This window comes from Vanellus vanellus (assembly GCF_965231255.1).
Source record: "Vanellus vanellus genome assembly, chromosome: 4".
Classification (NCBI taxonomy): domain Eukaryota; kingdom Metazoa; phylum Chordata; class Aves; order Charadriiformes; family Charadriidae; genus Vanellus; species Vanellus vanellus.
In genome coordinates this window covers 52,542,065-52,566,453 of record NC_138909.1, presented here as the reverse complement: position 1 = coordinate 52,566,453, position 24,389 = coordinate 52,542,065, and the positions used below count along the sequence as shown (strand labels likewise).

General features: G+C 38.5%; 1 protein-coding gene across 1 annotated transcript in view; it reads right to left on the bottom strand.

Annotated features, from left to right (window-relative positions):
• NSD2 (nuclear receptor binding SET domain protein 2) overlaps positions 1–24,389 on the bottom strand; it is a 75,045-nt gene that overhangs the window by 37,600 nt on the left and 13,056 nt on the right. Inside the window, exons 2-5 of the mRNA XM_082482220.1 lie at positions 22,366–22,991; positions 6,608–6,773; positions 974–1,140; positions 108–599 (exon numbers count right to left, since the gene is read on the bottom strand). Coding sequence (XP_082338346.1) covers positions 108–599; positions 974–1,140; positions 6,608–6,773; positions 22,366–22,962 — 1,422 coding nt within the window. The 5' untranslated portion in view covers positions 22,963–22,991. The remainder of the gene's footprint in view (positions 1–107; positions 600–973; positions 1,141–6,607; positions 6,774–22,365; positions 22,992–24,389) is intronic.

Here is a 24,389-nt window from a genome sequence, read left to right as displayed (position 1 = left end):
TATGGATTCTACAGTAATAACTATTTTTTGTCAACTAAAGTAAAGTTTCTTTAAGTACAGAAATGAGAAGAGGCAAACAACAACAGTAACAGCTGGAAGAGACTAACCTCATCTCTGTGCTTCTGACAAAAGACCAAAAACTGAGATACTGCATCGCCCTTTCTGCTTCGTGGAGTAGATGCTGGAGTTTTCTTTCTACTGAGAGGGGAGCCTATCCCTCTTTTGGATTCTGCCTGTTCGGATGACTTTTGAGGAGTAGTATTCTTAGTCCCCGACTGACTGCCTTCTTGCGTATCATCAGTGGCAGACAATTTTGATGTCCTTCTCCTCCTCTTGGTAGGAATGCCAGACTCCTTCATCGATTTCAGATTTTGAGTGGTTTCTTCATTTGAGTAAGATGACTCGTCTATCTCCTCTAATGGTTCCACAGCAATGCCAACTTCCTTTGCCACTCGAGGATTAAGATGAGGTCTGTCCCTAACATAGATGAAGGTGTACTTGGCCTTCCGTTCTTCCACTGTCATGCCTACTGCATCACTTGCTTGCTTAACACCCATCTCCCACTGTGGCCGCAGCTTCCCTGAAACAGGCTTTAACATCTGCAAAATAAGACAACAGAGTGGGAAATTTGCCCTCTTTTTATTTCAAAATGCCAGCATTAACACAAAACAATTTCAAGACTGTACTGTATACTGTAATGTCTAATTCTAATTCAAACATTCAAATGGAATTGTACTTGATAGTACTGATACCATGCATGAAATCAATGACAAAGCAGAAGAATACTGGTTTTTAATAAATAACAAACAGTGGTAAATCATGCCATTCTTTGCACCTGTAAGCGAAATATGACTACAAGCCTCTGTAAAACAAGCTGTCTTTAAAGCTTTCTAGAGTATCTATTTACATCTGTACATACCTGTAACAGTAAAATAAAGAGCTGCAAATCTTGTCTGACTTGGTAGCCTCTTACCTTTATTTTCTCTGCTTTAGTGAGAGCTTGTTTTGCACTTTCCTGGCATAATTGTTCAAACTGGTCTTTTTCTTTGAAGGGCACAAGGCTCTTCTCAAATATCCAGGCTCGCTCTGGGGCATCTCCAAAAAACTGAACATGATACTGACGAAAACTCTTTTTCTGTCCTGAAAATTAAAAATGAATGTATTTAAGGTACAACTTAGGTTGTTCTCTGCACTTTCAGACTGAAGTCTTTTGTAGGCTGCTATAGTTACCATGACAAAAGTACAGTACAACCGGTTAACCTTTCAAAAACCCACTTAACCGGCTTGAAAGTCTCTGAGCTCTAATCTATGAAGTTTGACACAAAAGCCCAATAGTTTAATTTCAAGCAAGAATATGCCTTGCTAAATTAACTTCAGGTTACAATCATTTGTCAGTGCTTTCCCTGTATATTAGCTTACATGTAGGCCCAGATGTTTCTGAAAACGCTACATTTGAAAAGGTTTCCAAAGCTTGGATAGCCTGTGCACTCAGCCCCATCTCTGATTTGCCTAAACTTTATCTTTTAATATTCTTGAACAGAAACACATACTTGAGCTATTTTTAACACTAGCAATCACAACTTTATCTTAACCAAGCTTTTAAGGAAATCAAAACAACAAATGAAAAGGATTTGGGCTGGTGGAAGGGAAAGAAGGGAGAGCGGGAGGATAAGAGAAGAATTCTGAAACCTAGTCAAGAAACATTGATTCTTCTAAGATTGTAAAGAGGAATACTGTCTCATGTAGTAAGATATAGGCATATAACCTTCCCCTTCTAAACATCTCAGCTATTCTACAGTGAATGGGGAAGACAACACCTTCAAAATTCTCCAATTTTGAAGGCAGAGGCAAGAGAATCAGACTTAAGACATCCTCTAGCACCTCCTTCATTAAAACTCACATATTTGTTATCTAAGTGTTCAAATTAGGCTCTTATTTAAAAACAGAAAAGGCTTTAACTGGGATGACCTATACTTTTGTGTTCCTAAATTCAATCCTGCTAAAAAAGGATCCGTTACCCCCCTATGGTATCTATGGTTCTTCAAGGTCTCACCACATTAGATACACTAATGTATACTCTGGGAGGAAGAGGAAATCAGGTAAAGATGTGTACCCAGTAAGAACAAGTAACAGTCACAGTTCTCCATTACAGACGTCTTCAATCTAGGTCTAGATTTTGCTAGGTTATTCATACACTGCATGTCTTCTACCTTAATCAGCAAATACATCTAGCTGATTGCTTCATGTACTATTATTCCCGGGGTTTCTAGACTTAGCAAGAGCTTTCTTTTTGTAATTACACAGCCAATAGTTATTTTCAAAGGGGCTTATCTTGTCCCAAGATGTGGCATCAGGAACGGTAATATGAAATCAACCTAATTAATGGTATGTGCAGTTTTATTAACCATTACATATGTATATATTAACCATTACATACATATATTTAAAAAAACTACCCATGAGAGCGACAAGAACAATAATGACTCATTTGACATCAGATATGAGAATCTAGAGGAATGGCATAGGGAAAGGTCTTGGGGCTGTATTCATCACACATCCAATCTAGTAGTCTAATACATGTTCCAGTAATGCAGTCAGGAGCAATTCTCCCACACAGTAATTACTTTGTCCTCATCAAGAAAATGTTGCTTAATTAGGGACTACAGAGCTCCAGTGACTTAATCTGTCTATGATGAAATAAAGGATAATTTTTGTATTTTCCAGGATGTCCTAGCTGCAGACAGAGAGATAGCACAGACTACATCTACAACCACCTGTAAAGATGTGTCTCTGAGCAGCCAACAGCACAGTTCCAATCAGACATAGACGCTCTATTCCTTTTACAGTGTAACACGGGACAGCTATAACTGCCTAATTACGGAGTCTAAAGAACAGTAACTACCACTAGAATCATTCAACCTCTTTGTGAATCTTCAGGCATCTTCTGTGGGCTGAATTCATATCAATGCTCCTGGATAAAATAATGGAATTCATTAAGGGTTGGTATATACAAAGACATAATCTTTGGCTCACAGAATCCTGGACCACTAGTTGTTGAAGGTTTGGGAGAGTGTTCTGGGGACCCAACACTATTATTTTCCTTTTTCTGTATCCTAGCATCTGTGGTTGACCACAGTCAGAGAGAGGATACTGAATGAGATGGAGCTTTAGTCTGAGTCAGTATGGGCCTTCTTACATGACAGTGTACTTCCCGCAAGTTGAAAGTTGCAAACTTTTCTCAATAACCAGCTGGAATGATGAAATCAAGTATTGGCATCCAGAAATTCAGACTGTTTATAAACACTGTTGATCCTAATCCTAGAAATGAGAAATAGAGACCTAGCTGAGTATTTCTACAACTCCCAGATACAAGAACCCTGCTGTTTGGAACAGGAGACTTTTGATAGTGCCTCAATAGTAAACGATAGGTGGAAGATAATACAAGACTGGAAATGTGTACTGATGGAAATATGCACATCAGCGTGCATTTATCAGTTATGATGGCTGCTCAGACCGAGTCAAAACTCCTGAAGGAAAAGGCAGGCCCCAAGCCAACTCTAGAGCAAATATCAGAAATGTCCATCATCCATGTTACTTCAAAGAGATGGAAGTTATCATCTCAAAGTACGTTGGCCCCTCTCTTGGTTAGTACTCCACAGGTTGCGTTCAGACATATGACATTGGTATTTGCTAGATTTACTTCTATAGTTTCTTATAAAAAGCTACCACAGAGATTCTTGGTAACAAAGGATAAACCTTGCTTCATTCAAGGAGCACAGTAATTCAGTTAGGAATAAATAAGCAGCTTTATTTCTTTCAAAATCCAGCTCGTCATCTCATAATAGACATCACAACCCAAAGACTAAAGTCACAGGGACTGCCTGATCAAAACTCTGAAAGATTGCTACAAGAGAAATTTGTCTGAGGAGTCTATAATAACCATTCCAGCAATTGCATGAATGCTTGAAAGGGTTTTCAAGAAACCATTTAGTTTACCACCAACATCGAGTCTAGCTATAACCCTAAAGATCTTCATTCAGTTTCTTCTTAAATACCTCCTACAAATGAGATCACACTACTTCTCCAGGCAATCCACCCCAATGCTTAGCTATCTTTATCCCTTCCAAGTTCTTCTTAATACGTAGTCTAAATATTCATTGCCAGTAAGCTCTCTTCTTCCCAGAACAAGAAGAGTTTATGCCTTTTCTTCTTCACATGTAACTGAAGTTATTTAAGGCCAGTTACTGGGTTCCCCTTTAGCTCCTCCTTGTCATATTAAATAGGCCTAGTTCCTTCAGTCTGTCCATGCAGGTAGACGTCTAGATTTCTGTTCATGCTGTCCTCAGAACCTTCTCTGTTTGGTCCATGTTTCTTGAAATGAGATGGCCCAAACAGGATGAAATGTAAAAATTATTCCCGCTAAGGTCATGCTACCACCAGAAAAGGAAAGGATCTACTTCATGCTTTTTATATGCAGCACTATTAATTTACGTCAGTGTGACTTTGGTCCTTCTGCAGAGAAAACTACAACAGGTTATTACGACTCTCACATTCCTTTCTGTGAAAATGCAGCTTTCAACTCATTTCCCACCTTGATCACCTACCACTGTAACAATCCAACACTTACTCCTAACTGAACTGCATTATTTTTCCAGACCACACCTCCAAAGTGTCAAGATTATTCTGACTTCCAATCCTACATGTTTACAGTCCTTCCACATTGGAAACTTGTAATTCCAATGCAAATTTTGGAAAATGGACTAGAATATGCATCTAAGTTCTCAATGCAACCCTTGAAAACTACATAAATACAAAACCACAAAAACGCTCCTTTCCCAGACTTGGAAATACATTGTTCAAAGTTACTGAAATCTCTAGTGACAAGTGAATGCCCTACTCCCTTCATAACAACGGAAGCGAACACTTTCACTGATCTAATAAAATACATGAAAGCATTTAGAAGCATAACTATCAAAACAAAGTTATGTGCTGCTACTTTGGTTTGATATTCCTATTACCTTCTTGCTTTTCTCCTTAATTTGCAAGACTGCTGGAGTTTTCAGGTTTTCTAAACTTTCAGTACACTTTGGCATAAACGTAGTAAAAATAGTTTACAATGCTCAGCTGGATTTAAAACTAGGGATGCAACGTGCAGCAAGAAGATTTTCTGCGAATACAACAGCAGCAAAAGAAAGGCTAAGGAACGCTCGCTGAGGCAGGAGACTGAGTGAGAAAGGACACAGAGAAGTCTGCGGTACTCTATGTTTTCTTTGTCTCAGGGTTTTGCTTGTTTGTTTTTTAAACTGTAACATCTGGCCCCAAGCCTTCTGGTCCCTTAGTCTAGTAGTAAAGGCTGCAAGATTGAGATACTACCCACAGCATATTAAGAAAAAGTCAGGGAGCACTGAATCAAATTGGACATCTATGGGATTACGGGATCAGACAGGATGCCTCACAAGGAGCTGAATGTGTTGGCCAATGTGATTGCAAGGCTGAGCTCTATAATTTTCGAAAGGTCACAACCATCAGGGGAGATACCCAATGACTGGAAAAAGGCAAACATTGCAAACATCACACCTATCTTCAAGAAAAACAAGAACAACGTGGGGAACTGCAAGCTAGGCTGACTAGCTTACTCTCAGTGCCTACAAGATTATGGGGCAAATCCTCCTAAAAGACATGTCCAAGCACATGAAAGACAAGAAGGTGTCTGGGAAGAGCCAGCACAGACTCACCAAGGGCAAATTGTGCCCAATCAATCTGATTCACACAGTGCTAATACAAAAGGCAATGGGCAGTGGTTGAAACAAAGGCAATTTCAACTAGATAAAGGGAAGTGTCGTCCTGCCATAATGGCTGCCAGTCACTGGAACAAGTTGCCCAGAAAAGCTGTGGTCTCCATCCTCAAAGACATTAAATATTTGACTAGACAAGGCCCTGAGCAACTTGTTCTAACTTGAAGACCGCATCACTTGTAGAGGTCTTTTCCAACCTGTATTATTTTATCATTCTACAACCAGCACAGATAAGCCTCAAGAGTTTCAGGTATCAGAACAGAGAACAAAGCTGCAAAAGGGATTATGAAATCGTAGAGATTCCTACTTAAAAATTTCATTAACACTTTGTAGCTGCTGCATTAATATCAACTAACATTGTCTGTAGATAACAGTATTGATTCTATGAGTCACAGAAAATTTAGCTGCATGCATTACAGATTGCTTTTAGTAAAGCCTAATCATCAGGAATATTCAATTCCTATTAGCTTTCAATAAAGTTTTCAGCCCATATCACTTCTTCAAGCATCTCCATAAAAACAATGGAAAATACCATTAGATAATTTTTTCAATAAGACTCCACACAGTTTCACAGATCACAATTTTGATATCTTTTGGAGAACGTTCAGACTTAAAAAGACCCAGTGGAAAAACAGCTCTGTCCGCTATGTGCTCAAGAATAGTGTTTACATGATTTTAACATTCCTCTTGACAACACAGAGCTGATTCAGTTACTGATACAACTGATAAATAAAGTGAAGAACAGAATTTTCCCAAAATAATGGTTATGTATACTTGAAGAAATCTGGATGTTTGTAGCATCACTGACATACCTTTTAGTTTAGTGTAGGAATGGAGAACAGGATCAGCAGACACCATACATGGCCACCATGGAAAACCAGACACTTTTGACCACACTAGATCTCCTATATTATACTTCAACATATGGACTTTGTCTTCTTTGACGGTACTTTGAGTTGGATCTCTCTTAGCCGGAGCCTTAAAAGATAAAAAAGAAAAAAAAACCCACAACTATGATCATATATCTTCAAATATGCACTAGGATTACTAAATAGCACACAAAAATAAACAGAATATGAACTATAGTTTGTTGTTTAAACATTCTCATGATATGTAAAAACACAGAGTGGTAATGGAAGGAGGGAAATAAGAAACAGTTCATCAGAATAAAGAGCTATCATGTTAGCTAACAAACAATAATTATATTTCACGCATAATAAAAACTTTACGTTACAATTTTTGTTCCCTCACAGCAAAAAAAAATCCCAAGTTCCATTTATGCTTTTGTTTTTAGTTAGAAATATTGGCAAGTAAGCTGCGGTTTGCCTTTATCTTTTTGAATAACTGCTGAGAAACCATCAGGAAGGCTTACTTTAATTTCAAACACATTAACTGAGCACTGGATGTCAATGTGGAAGAGCCAACCTCCCTCTGTATTGAATTTTATTAATCAAGTTAAGCTCTATACACACAACTGTCTTCCTAGATTTAAAAAAATAAAAGTAAAAAAAATCCCAAACTAGGATAGACTGAAATACTGTCTTTTTGTCTGAATAGAAGCTACATAAATAAGAAGTTTAAGAACCCCAAACTCTGCATCTTTCAGCTGTCATTTTGCACACTGAGAATTTGCGACACGAACCCCTCCCCACACCCTTTTGCCAGACTTTTCTTCTGTTCCAGTTCTAGCAGTAAAAGTCTACAAGTGCTCAGCTGGTGCTCTAAAGCTACTTTAGCTATTGGAAAACAATTACAGAACCATTTCCACTTCAAGGGATAGATTTAACTACAAGGGAGTTTTGTGTTCCCCTATGATAGACACACATTTTTACTACATCATAACAAAGTTCAGCAATAGACATTTATTCACCAACAAAAACCATTTCACAAAGTTAGTTACATTTTGTCTTTTTGGCTTCATCTGTTTGTTCTACTTGATATAAATAATGAACGCCTTTATCTAGGTAAGCACTAACTCTGGATGTAAGAAAGCACAGAACGTGTCTCGTTACATGTATCTGTTAAAAAAAAAAAAGCATATATTTTTAATTTGCTTTTTTGTTTTTTTTCTAGCACTAAATGTATGCGCAATACGTTATATCGTTCATGTTGCGTAGTACCAGCTCGACACACAGAGGGGGGATTGGAGCTTCAGGCTTTCAGGGGATTTAATGTTAGAGCTGGAGCAAAATTCTGTTTTAATTGATTAAAAGTGGCATAAGGAAAGAAAGAACACTGCTAAGAAACTGGAAATCTAGAATGCAGAAACAAGTATTTGGAGCATTATGTCGAATCAGAGTAGACCACGTTACCTTATACAGATTTTTAAATCCAGACACTACTAATTACACTTTATTTGCCAACCACTGCCAACAAAAATCTTTGATGTGTTGCAACAGCATAGAGATTTTTTTGCAACTCAGACATAGAGGTGCATCCAATCAAAAAACCTAAAGCTTAATGCACTCAGAAACTCCTTTCCTCAAAGCTTTTAAAGCTATGCCTGGTAAACACACATGATGCTATGTCATCTGATTGTTAGGGACAGTTAGTCATCCAGTGATTCAGCTTTTCTGATTAATTCAGACTTGGTTCATGTGCCTCCAGCTAGAACCATGTTCCCATGTCTCAAGGTTTTTGGCTCTCTAAGGATTTTGTAAGACTGTCAGAAAACCCCTCCCGCTGAGCTTGCCTCAAGTCCAGCACTCTCAATAGACCTAAAAGATTCCAAGCAGATGTGAAAAATCAAATGCTCCTTCTAGCAGTTAAACATGACATGAAGAGTTATGCTTAAAAGCTAAAAATTAAGAAATACATATGCCAAGAACAGATCCAGAAAAACATTCATCCTAACACACACACAAACTGACTTCAGTTAAACTAAATAGGTGGGATGAAAATATTTTTCAATGAGTTAACTTTTCAGAAATGTAAAAGTTACTCAGGATTCTGAAGCTAATTTTTAATTTGAGTCCCTGTATTTTTCAGAAAGTGCAACTAAGCTGCAAAGATTTATGACTACAGTCTGAGAAGGAGCTGGCTGGAATAATGAAAAGGCTCTAGCAGTGCTTCTTATTGCAGCATAATCAAAAATGGGTGGCAGTCAGTACAGGGGTGAACATCACATTTCAATATATCTACAAGCACTTCACAAATTTTAAAAATGCCCAGACTTCTTTTACTCTACTGGATCGTGACAAAAAAAAAGTGAAAATGACAGGCTCTGACAAAACCTGCAAGGTTTACCTATACACCACTTGCAGTATTATTTTTTCTTTCATTGATAAAATGCGCATACTTTAAAAGAATGGCAAAATACAGCACAGAATACTATAACTTTTTTTAAGAGCTCTCATGTGAGGTTATTTAAAAACCTATGGAAAATATAACCATGAAATCGCTCATTTCCATCTTACTTTCCCACATCATTCTGGTTTAGTTTGATGTTCTCATTCTGGGAATTACTCTGATCTATTTAATAGGTATCTCAAGAGTAAACAGCGAGGTGAAATTCCTGGCATATTCTTCCGAGACAAGCAGTTGTAGGACATCAACAGTCTTTTCAATATTTCCTCTCAAAAATATTTTTGCGAACTGACAGCTTAGCGTTAAATGCTTAAGTATTTGAATTGTTTAAAAACATCAGAAAATGCTACATACTGGAAGTCAGTCACATGCATCAATTTTACTTCAGTATCCAGGTGGGGTTCTTTTAATTATTGATGGGAATGGATGGGAGGAAGGCAGCATTTCTAAACAAATTTGCCACCCAGTCCGCTGATGGCATCTGTGTTCTCATACGATGAGAGCTGGGGCTTCTTTATGAGGCACTTGTCCTCTCTGCAGTTTTTAAGTATAGGAAGCCACCACTCAAGTTACAAAGCGGTATAGAAAAACGTCATGTGGCTTGCAGGTTTTGTTCCTCCAGAAGAAAACAGAACTGTTGCTTAGGCAAATTTTGATTCCCAACAATACGTAGTCAGACAGAACAGGGCATCTGACTGTGCACCCGCGGAACATGGAGAGGCAGGACTGGAAGCGCACTTTTGGCGGTCAGTGTGAATGCACCAGAAGACAGGCAATACCCCCTCCTGCAACACCTCATCAGTTCTTTACGCGACGATACTTAAGCAAGCAAATTAAGATGGGAGACTCCTGGTTTAGAGTGCAACTGTAAAGCAAGGGGAGCTCACACAAAATCAAACTATTTTAAAATACCTTCCTCTCAATTTTTGGCTCTTTGCCTCTTTTTGATGACTTTTTATTTCTTGAAATTGTTCTCATTTCTAATTAGATCTCCTACTCGTAAATGTCAACAAAGTAAAGCCTGTTGGGCTTTCTGTGCTGCAGAGGAGGACAGAACAGCCTTTGCTTGCCATCAGTGCTACGTAAGCCTGGACTGCTCCGTGGATGCCCCATCCCCTTACCTTTTACTGCAGTTTTGACAAAAGTAAACACATACGCATCTAACTACAGAATTTCCCCTCCCTCTCCTTCCTTGATTATAGGCAAGCTCTGCAGTCTCCGAGACAGCTACCACCTCAATCACCTTCCAGTGATAATTTAAACCAGTTATTCTAAACAGAAGAAGGAAAAAGGCTGTGATCACATTTCTTTTCTACTTTGGGAATGAATTCTTGTTTGGTCTTTGTTTTTTTTTTTTTTTTGTTTGTTTGTTTGTTTGTTTTTTTGTTTGTTTGTTTTTTCCCCTTTAAAACATTAGGCTGAAGAGAAGTCACAGAATCGGGCAGAGGAGGTGATGACTCGCACACGGATCAGTCCTAACACTGAAAACGCACACCATTTGACAGGCTCTGCACTACTCCGTATGGCAGACATTGAAATTCCCGACTTTCTAGATTAGTATCCTAGTGAAAGACTAGCTCTGAAAGGCAGCTAGACAGATTTTAAGTTTATTTTGTCCAGGGGGGCATGGAGTGTGGAATGGAGTAATTCCCTTACTGCAATTGAGTTTTTGAGTGAGAAATTATGCCTTGAAGAGTACCAGCATCCTGAGAAACTCATCTGGGCCAGCAGCTGCAATAGGCTGAGAAGGACCAAAAAAAAAAAGAAAAGAAAATTTAACATGCCTTTCTTCTTCCCTTAAAATTTCACAGATTTGTTTGTCATTTCTCTCAGCACTTTCATAAGCGACGAGTGACAGGCAGATTGACAAGAATTTATGACACTGCTGTCAGCATTCTACCAGCCCAAATAAGCGCCTCAGCCATAGAAAACACTGATATTCAATTAACTTTACCTTCATCTGATCAAAAGAATCAAATCGGTTTCCATTTAGTTGTGGTCTGACTAATCAATATGACGAGACAAGAACATACCATGAGAGATGTGTAATTTCAAAAGTTTAAAACAATCCTAAAATGACCAAAGCAAAATGCATTTAAGGGCAGCATCTTTACTGTACTGAGAGCTTTAGGTTTGTTTGTAGGCTGTTGAGAAAACACCACGAGTGTTTAGTAAACAAGGGACAAAGGTAATATTTTTCTTTAAAAAAAACACCTAGAAGGCTTACTAGGTGGTGTCAGACTGAGAAAACTATCCTTTTAAAAATGATCAGTGGTACAGTAGAGATACTAATATTACCTATTTTGTGTATATATGCATGTGTGCATACACGTGCAAGGAATTATAACCCCTCAAAATTAATGCAAATTACTCAAAGCATCAAAAAGCTAGTGTTTCACTATACAAACTTGGAGTGCTATAGAAATGACTAAAACCAAATTTAATCTAACTGTAAATTATCAAACGGGGTTAGACAAAGCACAGTGTTGAGAACTGGTGAAGAATACACCACCAGATTTTAATATTGGACAAGAAAAAAGAAGAGAACAATTAAAACAAGTGAGGACAGTAAATGCTCTCTGTGTAACATATCGGGGAAGTACATATTGAACAACTTGCAGATATCTGCTATCTCCCTTTCCGTTTTCATTTTCAATTCAGTTCCATCCTGTATCAAAGAACGTCCACTGCACTATAACAGAAGGCCATGCTACAAACACGGACTGCTCACACTCCAGACTTAAAAAAAAAAAATAAATCTACTAGTGTTACAAAGAAACTAAAACAAAATAATCAAGGTCTCTGAACAGAATACATGCAATTAGAATGTACTTTGAATCAAAGATAGAACACACAAACTTAGACAGTCAAACGTGTTTCTTTACTATGGAAAAGATAACCTCGCTTGCTGACCGAGACCATGTATTTTTCTGGCCCTGCTATCTACTTGTGCTGGGTTTCATTCACTAATACTCCTATCATGGACTCCTGTAATAAAAAGAAAAGTAAAAATGTTTTGTCTTCTCTTGCCTCTCTATCAGGAAAGATAGTGAACTAAGGAAGTGGTTGTAGAACAATCTCCATTCCTTTCATAGGCTCAGGAGAGGTTGTCCTAGTCTGGAGAAAAAGGGAGCAGCAGAACAGAAAAGATTATTTTTGTAACATTGTTCTGTCACTTGAATTCACTAATGATTAAAGACACCATAAACAAGCAAACAAACAAACTATATAATAGGACGATTCCAAACATTTCTTCCTTGAAAATCTACCATCACAGTTATGTTCTTAGGAAAGCTCTTGCTTCCTGAAAAAATCAGGAATCTGACAAAAGACAAATCAGCATTCCGTCTTCAGGCAAAGGAATGGAGGGATGCAGCTCATCTCCCAATGAGTGATGTTCTGTCATTCAGGAAAAGAAAATGGCTTCTTACTCTGTGACTGAGGACACAAATCTCAAAGTCAAATCACTTCAGACCCAAAAATTACAACTACAGCTGAGTAAAATTGACGCAAATGCCTCAATATATACTATTGCTTCAAATGAAAAGGGTGGCAACTTAAGTCTGTTAAGAATTGGCCAGTGCTCATTACACATGATTCTGCCTACAAAAATACTGTATCCTCACAAACATAACTGCCTTAGTGTTTTGTTCTTTTTTTTTTCTCTCTCTCTAAGATTGTAATTCACACATCACAGTAAATCTGTTTATTCCACAAGGACAAGTTCTCAGAGGCCCTATGTTTATCCAAATAGCTCCCACCTTCTGCGATATAAGGCAGTATATTTAGATAGTAAACCACAAGTAACTGACTGTATTAAGAATGAAAATAAGTTTTTTCACTTTGCCTTGTTATATTCTGTTTATTATCTAATGGAAGAATGCTGTGTAAATCCACATTCAGCAAACCACTGCCTACAGAGAGAACATTTCAGGAGGAAGGCTAAAGAGTAAACCAGACCCGCGCAAGAAGGTAAGAGAAAATGCTGAGTTATTACTACAAAATGGTGAAGGGTGAGGAAACATGAAGAAAGAGGCAATGAGTTGGCAAAATATTGTGTTCCATTTTTAGTCAAACAGAAAGGGACACTTCAGTAGAGCATCCAAAGACTGCAGCCCTCAAAAGGCCACTGCATCAACATCTACGCTATTTAATCTGCAACACCCTCGTAACACATGCATTATATTGTGCAGTAAGGTAAAGACTGCGGGGGAAGAGGACACAAAAAGGCCAGATCAAAGCAAAGAAAAGAACAAACTATACTGGGGGTTGCTTTGTTAATCTTTCAGATTTTTAATTGTTTTATACCAAGCCAGAGATTTAATTAAAATGTATTAAATTAAATGTATTTCTTCAAGTTAATCTTCTTTTCTTCTATTACTAATAACTTCTTTTCTTCTATTACTAAAAGGGGCTCAAATCTAGCAGTGTGAAGAATTACATTTGCAGAAGACACTAAGTTTGAACCTTCTTGCCACAGGATTTGTTTATTTTTCTTCAATGTGCTTAGATGGTAAAGCTATAGAACAAGAGGACAAAAAAGGCTGAAGAAAAATCACTGCTCTACTTGCAGATACCCTGAAAACTTTTCTGTGCTGGCTGAGGCTCTTTGAAAACACATATAAGTTTTGTGACAATAGGTTTATTTCCTCCATTTCTTTTCACAAACCCACCTAAAGCAGTTCACGGACAGCATGTTGAATAAATATCACCACATGGGACCATCCCATCCAAGAGGGAAAGCAAGCAGAATAAAATAAAAATTCATTTAAGTTTTGACAGGGATTCATAATGTAGATTATGGATTTGAAAACGAGATAAACCCTCAAATTTGTATTTCAAATCAACCACTAAACTCCTGGTTACACTTCAGTTCTTTTTTCTGGCTTTGGTTCCCTCATTAGCAAGTCTCCGGCAGATGGGAAATTTTTTTAAGATGCTTTTACATTTAAACCCAAATCTGTCTATCCAAATCAACAATCTTCCTTTACACAAACACTATATGAGCAAGTATTTTAGAAATAAACTTAACACAGTATTTGAGTAACTAGGATACAACCCTTTTTGCAGAGTAAAGAGTTGAAGAGAAACAGATTCAATCATTCATAGATAGATTGAGTAAGATGCAAGTTCTGGAACACTTCCCAACCCTCAATCTTTCTTAAAAACGTGGAGAGCAGTTTCTTTCAGCTGCTTTACTGAATTTCTGCATTTACATTTAGATGACCTCTTAAATTGTAAGTTACTGGCTTATTATTGAAAGGTTCCATGTTTCAGAAATAGGTATTCAAATTATGTAAGGCTTGATCGGAATGAATGAAACCTTATTTTATACTAAGTATTAGGAAAGGATTTCTGCTTACATCCAACTCCTGTAACCTTCACCCACCCTCAAAACTTTAAACTGTTGATGGGGTATATGAGATGCATGGAAAAGCATGACTGTCGAGCCATGAGGAAGTTTGGCACGGGAAAAAGTTATTTCACATAGGATAACAGAATGAACGCTACATCATCTCAGCGTACCTACAGATTTTCAGAATGCCATATCCATATGTATTTTGTTACCTGCATGTACAATGGTTTCACATACTTTCAAGATCAGAATCTGTATCAGAGCCTTACCCTTAGCACTCTCCTATGCCCTTACAGAATTCAGTAGGAAAGAGTTTTCCCAAAACACTTTCTTAACAGATTTTTGACTCATAGTAGCTCAAAAACATCCAAGGCAGCATGGGTAGATGTTCTGAATCCTAATATTCGTGGTAGAAAACAGAGAAACCCAAGCCCAGATAATACTGCCAACAGGCGACTAGATATACAAAACTTTGCTTTCTGGTGAAGGCAGTAGTTATCTCTACACTTTTTTGCAACAAGAACGCTTCTGAAAGAAGCTGTCTAGGCTGAAATAGAACAAATATGTGGCACAAAGGGGCTCTGTTAGTTAACTAACAATTTGACATAGTCCAAGTACTACTTTGCCTTTGAGATTAAACCTTTAAAATTAATCCCCAGACGTAAAAGCAGATATACCAGGTTTCCCTCCAGTTTGTGTTGTTACATATACCTAGTAGGTCCTCCTCTTCTAGAGATGAAATGCAAGAAAATGTCTGTTGTTAATCAGCCTAGGGGCAAGTGGGTGAAAAACCACCCCAAAACCCTAAACATACAGATATTACCTTGATTTGGAAATACCGAACCATATTCCTGAAACGTTCCTTATTTTCAGGAATAAAGATGTACAGAAAACCTGGGGAAGCCCCAACCAGAAATGCCTCAACCCCATATGAATACTGAAGTAGAGCGGTTGTTGCAGTAAAACATCATGAAGCACACGATCAAAGTGCTATCAATTCTACAAGAACTAAGATCCCAAATCTTACTTCATCACCAGCATGCTCAACACTTGAGTTGACATTCATTCGCCAAAACAAACAGAGAAAACAACAACAAAATCAATCTTTTCTAGCATTAGTCACCGCTAGGAGCCCACAGACTCACTTTCCTTCTCCACACGTGTGCAGCAGTGCTTGTTTAACAACTGCCTGTGCAGGATCCAGTTTTCGCTCTTGCACTGGGCTTCCAAAGTAAAGCATTTCTATAAACTCTCTTTGTGAGAAAGGCATTAGTTCCTTATTATTGACAAATTATAGTTTTAGTCACTGCCTATTTTATGATGCCCAAGAGAACAACTCCTGTAGGTACTTCAAGTATTCACAAAAAGCAGAAATATAAACATTAGAGTGGTTGGACCTATTTATTTATAATAGGAGGATAACGAAACATAGTAATAGCCAAACATAAAAATAGTGTCTGTGAACAAAGACCTCTTTTGGAGATCTTAAAGTCCATGTGCCCTACATGAAATCCACTCCGGAACAAGGAAACTTGCGAAGGAGGCCAATATCACTGTTCCAAGACAGATCAAAATATTTTGCCTTCGCTCCTTTGCCTAAGAGTTACTACAAAGCATCTTTCTTTGTTAACAAAAAGAGGCTTTAAGGACCAGAAATGACATCTGGTATGGATCACTAAAGTTTCCCAAAAATCTGCCTGTAAATCCGTCCAAGTAACATAACCCTGAACTGCAGATATAACTCTCTGTTAAATACAGAAGTTAGACATGCGTTATTTTGGTTAAACAGAACACCGAGCAGAGCAAAGGAAAGGCTTCAACATCTCTTGGACAGAAATGAAGTGAAAACAAGCAAACTCCTTGCCGCGCCAACCAGTAATGGTTAATACAATGTGAAGAGGAGATCCTGGGATGACAGCATTCATTTAAATCATGACACTACCAGTGCATCAACTGAGAATAAGTCTGGTCAACTTAAAAAATAAACCAAAAAAGTGTCATCAACCTCTCAACTGTGTTACGGCACACAATCTGCTGTTGAGATGTAAAGGGAAGTTAGTTCTTCCAGAAGATGGCCTGCTCACCACTTTATTTGATCTGTCATTTCCACCAGAGTGCCCAAAAGACCAAAATAAAAAAAAGCCCTGGAATGCAGAAACCAAAGATGAGTAAAAAAGAATGCAACAGTTGCTGACGTGCTTCAGATTTTGATTTTTTGACTGCATCTGGTCAACTCTTTTCCACAGAAAACCGCCTCAGTGTTCAGAAGCGGTCAAGAATCAATCAAATGCTAAGGATTATTTATAATGAAAAAGAATGAAATTGAGAACAATATAGAAAATCATGAACATGCCACTGTATGCATCCACAAGACATCTGTGTCTTGAACATCCTGTACTGTTCTGGTCCCTCACTCTCAAAAAAAAAAAAAAAAAAAAAAAAAAAATATAGAGACAGCAGAACCCAAAGGGCATCATAGCTCAGAAAAGGAAAGTAACAAGAAGTAACATTCTGGAATGGCTCCTGTGGCTCCTGCATGTGGAACTACACACTAGGACTCTTCAAGCTGAAATTAAAAATTGAGGAGGTTTGTGAGAATTCTATAAAACTCTAAGTAATAGACAAGTTCGTCAATGATTCCTACTTCTAGTTATATGAGAGCATCAAGTGAAACAAGCAGGTGGCAAATTGAAAAGGAAGTGCTGCTCTACTGCTCTATTACTTAATGCCATGGATGTAAAAAGCTCACACTGGCTCAAAAAGAAACTGAGGTTTTCTTCCATGAATTTAGCCATCTACAGCTATTAAATACAAAGTCACCATCTCTAGAATCCTCTGAGTCACAAACTGCTGGAGGCTGAGCATATTCAAAGAAAGCGTCGCTCTGTGATTTGCCATGTCTACAGTCTCCATTATGCACCCTCTGCTGAACCTCAGCCCCGAGCTGAGACGCTGAATTAAAGGGCTCCTTCATCCAACTTGGTAGAGCTATTCTTAAATAGCATTTTTGTCATCACTTCAAGATATTATTTCATATTTGATTTGGATTCTTCCACCAACGTGTTCATGAGGAAAAAAAAAAAAAAGCATTTACACATTACATATTGAGACAACAGTTTTACGGAGAAAGTGTACTTAATTCAGCCACTTTTACATACAAGAACAGAAGTTTGTTATGAAGCGCCTTGAAAAAATATTTAAGCTTTCTGTAATTAATTTTGTAGCCACTCTGAGACTACTTATAGCTTCTAATCTCCCCCCAACCCAGTATACTCTTGACACTGTATGCTTTTTGGTGCTTCTTAACCTACAAGTGGTTCTTTAAGATACTTTTCCAAAGAGGCGTTAAGAACAAACAATTTAAAATTCCAAAGTAACAATTACTGCTGCACATTGCGAGTTGCTTAGCACAAACAAGTTTTCAAGGCGTAGCTAAACATAATCCTTTACTAAAGTAAAACAGCAAAACAGTAGCTCAGGAACCCTCCCAAAAAGGATAAGAAGTTACTTCTCTTGTTCCTGAAAGGATCACCCACAAGAGATTTTTAGGGTTACTCCTGCTCCTTTGGGATTCTGATGACATCAGCCAGACAGCCTGTGCTATCACTTGCCTGAAGACAGGGTCTGATACCTGAAGAACAGCCTATTGAAAAGGTAATTGAGTTCATTTTACCCTACTCCCTGACTCCCATGGTAGTTTAGCTGCACATTTTATGACAAGTTCAGTAATCATGCTTGACCAGGAATTCCCAATAACTGATGATGAAAAACAATCAAGCAAGTCTTCCTTCTGAAAAAGGCACATTTATTTGACTCTATTTTTTTTTTTTATTCCTTTTTTTTTTTTTAATTAAAACAAAACAAGTCACCTCAGGATCTGGCTGCAACAGGATAATCAAATATTTGATGAGCACAGCTTTCCAGTCTTACAGAGGGAACTTGTTGGTTTCTGCTCATCTCTACTGATTAGATGCAAGCATCAGGGCAACATCACCACCTGCAGTGGTCCCCACCTTCCCGTATTTAGTTAGCACAGAAGCATAAAAAGCAGCAGATAATCCTCAGACTGCTTCTGTTCTACCCTTACTGGGTTTCTAAATCTTTGTCATTTACTGGGAAAGGCACTATAACATTAAGTAGATAGCAGATATAATGGAACTGGCCAGAACAGTTTTTCTCTGTGAAGATGAAATGGCAACATAAACACATGACAAGGACTAGTGGAATTTCTCCAGTAAATCACAATTTCCCCCCACATAGCTACTGCAAATTCATTATAGGCTGCACCAGGCAGAAAGAGCAACAAACCGCCAAGTTTCTGGTATAATACTAAAGGAGGGCTACAAGAAAATTGGATAGGAAGCTGTGTGGAAGGTACAGCTTTTGGATCACGTACATCTTACACATCTGGAATCCCTAAACTAGCAAGTATAGCAGTGTGTGGATTTCCAGGTTTGTTCTTGGACACAGGGCTGCTGCTTTTCTGAGCTACTGCACCCCTGCTCGGGAGTCACGCCAGGAAGCCGTGCCAAAAGGGCAAACTGCCACTTGTAGGCCCAAAACGGCTTATGCAGAACAAGCTCCAATGTGCCAGTATCACACACTGAGCTGTTCTTAGGGTTAGAGAGCACAGACCTACTTTGAGACCACCAGCATGAGAGCTGCAGGTATGCGTACTCTCTCCATCTCCCATGCAGAAACTCTGGATTGCTCCAGGGACCAGACTTGGATTACTTCGTATTAGTATACAAAGTAAACCTCTGCCGTTCTCCTCCAAACGGGACTGTTTCACTGCTAACAAAAGCATTCCGTGAGAAAAACCTAGGAAAGTCCTCATTCCTAACTGGTGGCGTTGCAAGAACCGACAAAAGCAATGACTCAAAAAGCAGCCACCGCAACATCTGGCACTGAAGCACACTGCCGCTCCCGTGCGCCAGTGGGCGACTATCGGAGTCCATGGGTTTGGCGCGGACTCAAACATCTAACACGTGACACCTACCGCCAATAACGCTGAACGCTGGGAGGTGGTGTCAGACCCCTACCAGCGTAGCGCCTTGGCGCAAAAGTTGCTAAACCAGGCCTTATCAGCAGAGACCTGGATTTTAAAGTAAACTCCTCAGGTGGAGAGATACGGGGGTTGTGGGGGGAGAAGGGTGAGAGGCGGGAGAGGAGGGAGGGAAGAGCCATGGCCTCTCCCGCTTGCTCTCCTTTACCTCGGGAAAGCGAAAGCCGTACAGCTGTTTCTCAAGAGGACTGGAGAAGGTGGTGGTTACCGACAGCAATCTAACTCACGTCAGAGCTGGGCAGATCATGTTTATTCCCAATTGAAAAGTGACTTGGCAGATTAAGCTTTAAACAGCCTTCCTTTATGTTAAAAAAAAAAAAAAAAGCCCCAACAACAAGAAAACGCAACAAACAGAGGACTGGAACATTTGTTAAACGATATGCCTCTCACCTCAGCAAGACAGTAATCTGCCATGTCCACCAAATAGAGTTATAACTACCTTACACAAAAGGCAGTATTTGAACTGTGGTGATTTTTGCTAAATCAAAAGAGTAAGAGGTTGGACAACGAGAAATTGAGTGAGAAACCAGCCCAGAAATAAAACCAGATAAACAGGTTCTGCATTAACTTGTAGCCCACAATAAACAGGTATCCAAGTGCAAAAGTAATCAGCTTTTACTCCAAGGATATTTTATTAACTTCCACTTTGCAGCCACAATCAGCTACACAAAACCACACAGTATGATGTGCTAACATTAAGGCTTCGGATGTTGATGATAAAATAACCCTAGAGCAGGGGCCTGAAACCAAAACCATTGATATTAAGATATTACAGTTATGATCACAGAGAACACGTGTATCACTAGTCTACATGTGGACAAATATTTGAAAAATCTCCTTCAGCATGTTCCCTAGTATTATGTTTTTCTTCCTTTATTTTAAACCTGCACAGTTGGCAAAACCCTCCCCGTGAGAGAAAGAAAAGCCCCAGACCTTTTACAATCAAGGAGCTATATCATAAAACAACATCTCGTGACCTTCAAATGCTTTTGCCCTTTGTGCTTTAAAGTGCACTACGCAAGAAAAAAAAAAGCCAGAAGCGTGACCCTCTGTTTCAAGTGCTCTAGAAGAATAGCGTTATAATATTGCAAAGTCTGAGATCAAGTAGGTGATGTCCTGATTTGGTAGCTCACTGCTTTGGCACAGGAGCAAATAACCCTATCGCTCTCCAGCCATGAGGTCTCAAGCACTCTGGGAAAGTCTTGACATGGTTTTCTCCTGACCATTTCTGGCCAAAAGACAACTCAGAGAAGCCAATCCAACCTTCCTTTTAATCTTAAATGAAGCACTCACCAGGAAAAATTAAAGGCCACCCTTAATCGACAACGGAGGCGAAAGGCCTCGGAATAAACTGTGTAGATATTAAATATTGCCCCCTCTTTCTTAAAAAAAAAAAAAAAAAAAAAAAAGCCACACAACTATGCTAGAGTTGTTGATGCTAATAAATATACCATCTTTTAGTCCAATTTATCCTCATTAACAACGAACAGGACAAAGAATTACTCCAACTATGGACTGTGCCCATACTTTTTACCTCTGAGTAATGATTCAGAAAAGTCTGAACCAAATAGTGCTAAAACATTCTCCTTAACAAAAATTAAAATAAACAAGCTCTTTAATAAAATTCCTGAAAAAATCAGTATTGATCATTCTGGGATGAATAACATATTGAAATCACAAATAAATGATAAATTTCTGATACTTTGAAGAAAGTTTACAGTTCTGTAAACTCATTCATTAAGCACTTTCAATGAAAATATGGGTAAATAAAATCAGTAATACAGCAGATATGTGTGTGGTTCTTCTCTGCACGTGTGACCTTGGCAGAAAGTAAGAATCAACATCAACTAGTAAACCTCCAGTTGACAGAAAACTGTAACATACATATTGCGTTTCAGGTGTGCGAGCCCAGGACCTGTTCACTAGCCAAAGCATTCATCGATGTTTACCATTGTTATACAACACTATTCTGAATTACTCACTGAGAGTATCCCTGCTATATAGGTTTCTTCCTCCAAGATAAAATGATTGCAAACCACATTCCTTTAAACAGAGTCCAGCAACAAAAACTAAATAAAAGGGGAAAAGGGCTGCCAGCAGCATTCTTATTTACAACTTGGTAAAGCAAATTAAAAAAGTGAAATTCCCGCTTCTGCCATGTTTAAAAGAAGTAAAAAACAGATGAGCTTGATCAAAAAAGTTAACGACACTTAATACAAATATCTAGACCTTTTCAATGAATACAATTCACTATGTTATAGCAAGCAAAACCAGCCCTTTTCAATGACAAATAAGGGTCAGGACTACATTCCAGCTGCCAAAATCTGAAGGTAAAGAGCCTAGCTTATCAGCCAACTGACAGCTGAGTACATTTTTCTTTTAATTAAGAACCAGGAATAGAGAAATAGTTATTTTTTTCTGAAACATCTGTTTATTAGGAAGCCAGGATACCTCATGCTCCAACAGTCAAAGGCCATCTCTAAATTCAGAGGCCTCCCCAGCTCCCTTGCCCAGGTGCATATCCTGGCTAGGTCTTGGCTCCATGTCTGGATGAAGCTTCTGTTTCATACATCCCATACTACCACATGCCCTGATTTGCTCTGGAGACTTATTTTGCTTATATAGGAACAGAATTTATAGGGTAGTCCTAGCCTAGGCAAGAAACAGAGACCAGAACTAGAGTGCATCTGTCCTTTGCTGAGACAGAGAGAGTATCATAAGAAGTGACTTGTTTGTGGGAAGCATCTATTTAAATACCTGTAATGAAGATTAGCATATGAACAAATGAAATCTCAGTATGATTAACAAACGTAACAAAAGAAAGAATGCAAAAAAAGTACTACCTTCTTCTCAGTGGGGCTTGAAGTCTTTGATACTAATGCTGCTTCAACAAGACCCTGCTCAAGTAAGGAGTCATATTTTATGCTTCTTTTTCTGTTTCTCCTCTCCTTGTTTGCTGGCTTTTGTTCATTTTCCTCTGACTGAGACACATCTGCACCATTGTCTCCACAAATGGAAGATTCAAAAAGAGGTTTTCCATTCATGTAGGTTTTAGTGATTTTCAGCTTAATTTCTGGAGAGCCATTCTTGATAGGAGTAGTGTTGGGTGGTGTTCCAACTCCCTTTATTTCCTGGGGTTCAAAGCGCAGCTTGGCATCTTGGGCCCCAGACTCGCCATTAAACACACGAGAGGTCAGATCTTTCAATTTATCAGCTGGAATAAACGGAAGAGCCTCATGGCCATTATATTTTTGCATGACACCTTCTTGTAGAGTGGCAGAAAGTTGTGCTTTGCCCAAGTAGACAGAACACTCACGATTCACTTCACAATTCTGAGGTTTCCCATTGGTATTTCCAAGGATCTCTGGTACCTGCTTCATTTTGATGTAGTTAATTTTTCGAGTTAACAGTTGAGAACTTCTTTTGATGCTAAAGTCCATTCAGCCCAGATGTTTCCAGTCTTACACTGCTATATTAAGACAAAAGGATAGAGAACATTATTAATAATACAGAGATGTCAAAAGCTACCAAATATTCAGATACGTTCGCACTAATGTAACACTCAATGTACTTCAATCAAGGTTTACTAAAGAAAACGTTGCTTACAATCTTCATAATCAAAATACTTCAATATCTGTTAATACGCATTACGAAAAAGACCAAGAAAAATAGACTGATGAATCTTCAATTTTATTAAAACAAAAGCAGAGCTCAAATCACGGCTTTCATTTTAACAATCTGTTAACAATCTACAGGATAAGTCTTACCCACACTAATTACTTTAAGGTATTGCACTGTTTAAAACAAGTAAGAGTTAGACCTAAGATAATATCATTAATAACAATGTAAAACAGATGAGTTTATTTCTAAGAGGTCGTGCCAGCATAAAAACCCCACAGGCTGTGTTACTGTAGCACCTACACCATGGACAGCAGCATCACGAGCTTCTCTGCCTCGCTCTACAAAGAGGCCCTCAACCTTCCATCTGAGCACACCTCCAGAGGCAACACCACAGCTCAGTCTTCAGCCATATCCCAAAGCATTCTGGCTATGAGAACAAATAAAAGCTGAGCATTTTGCATCACGAACACGAGCCCACTGGGAAACAGCTGATCCTGCAGGCCAGTGTGGTCCAAGCAACTGCTGGAGTTTCAGCTTGTTAATGACAACAACATCATCTCACACCCATTTTTCATATTTCATACAGAAGTTTGGAAACATCCAACAAACTAAAACTGCACTATCATCTGCCCTAGACAGGTTTTCCGAGGGTTCTGAAAGCTAACCCTGTCCATTTCAACATTATACTATTGTAGCAAAGAAATGAATCTGGCAGAATGGCTCCTTTGTGCTCCTAGACCAGGTAAGACGATAGGTTTTCATTTTTAAAACTCATATGCATAGTCTCTTCATATTACCAGGTCTAGTGTATACATGATATAGAGAAATACACCATCATAAATATTATGAAAGCTCAGCACAATAATCATCACATCCATGTTCAAGGTAACCGATTTCATATATGATTAAGTCTAAGAACTGCCACATCGAATCAAAAATTCATCAAATCTAGTCTCACATGCTTCCAAAAAAGTGCAGCAAAACCCACGATGAATAACTATTGAATTGTCAGTTGCTACGGAATAAATCTCTTCTGAATCTCATCGCCTTGTTTATTAATGTACATGGTTATAACGCTTACAACCGGCATATTCCTGAAACTTGCATATTTGCTACCTCTACATCAGGAGTAACAATGTACAAATGCTTGTAACTAAGCAAAGCTTCTTAAGGGGGTCAAGTCTGAACTCAAAGCAACTAGCCAACATGAAACCTTTTCACACACAAAGATGCAGAAAAATATCGA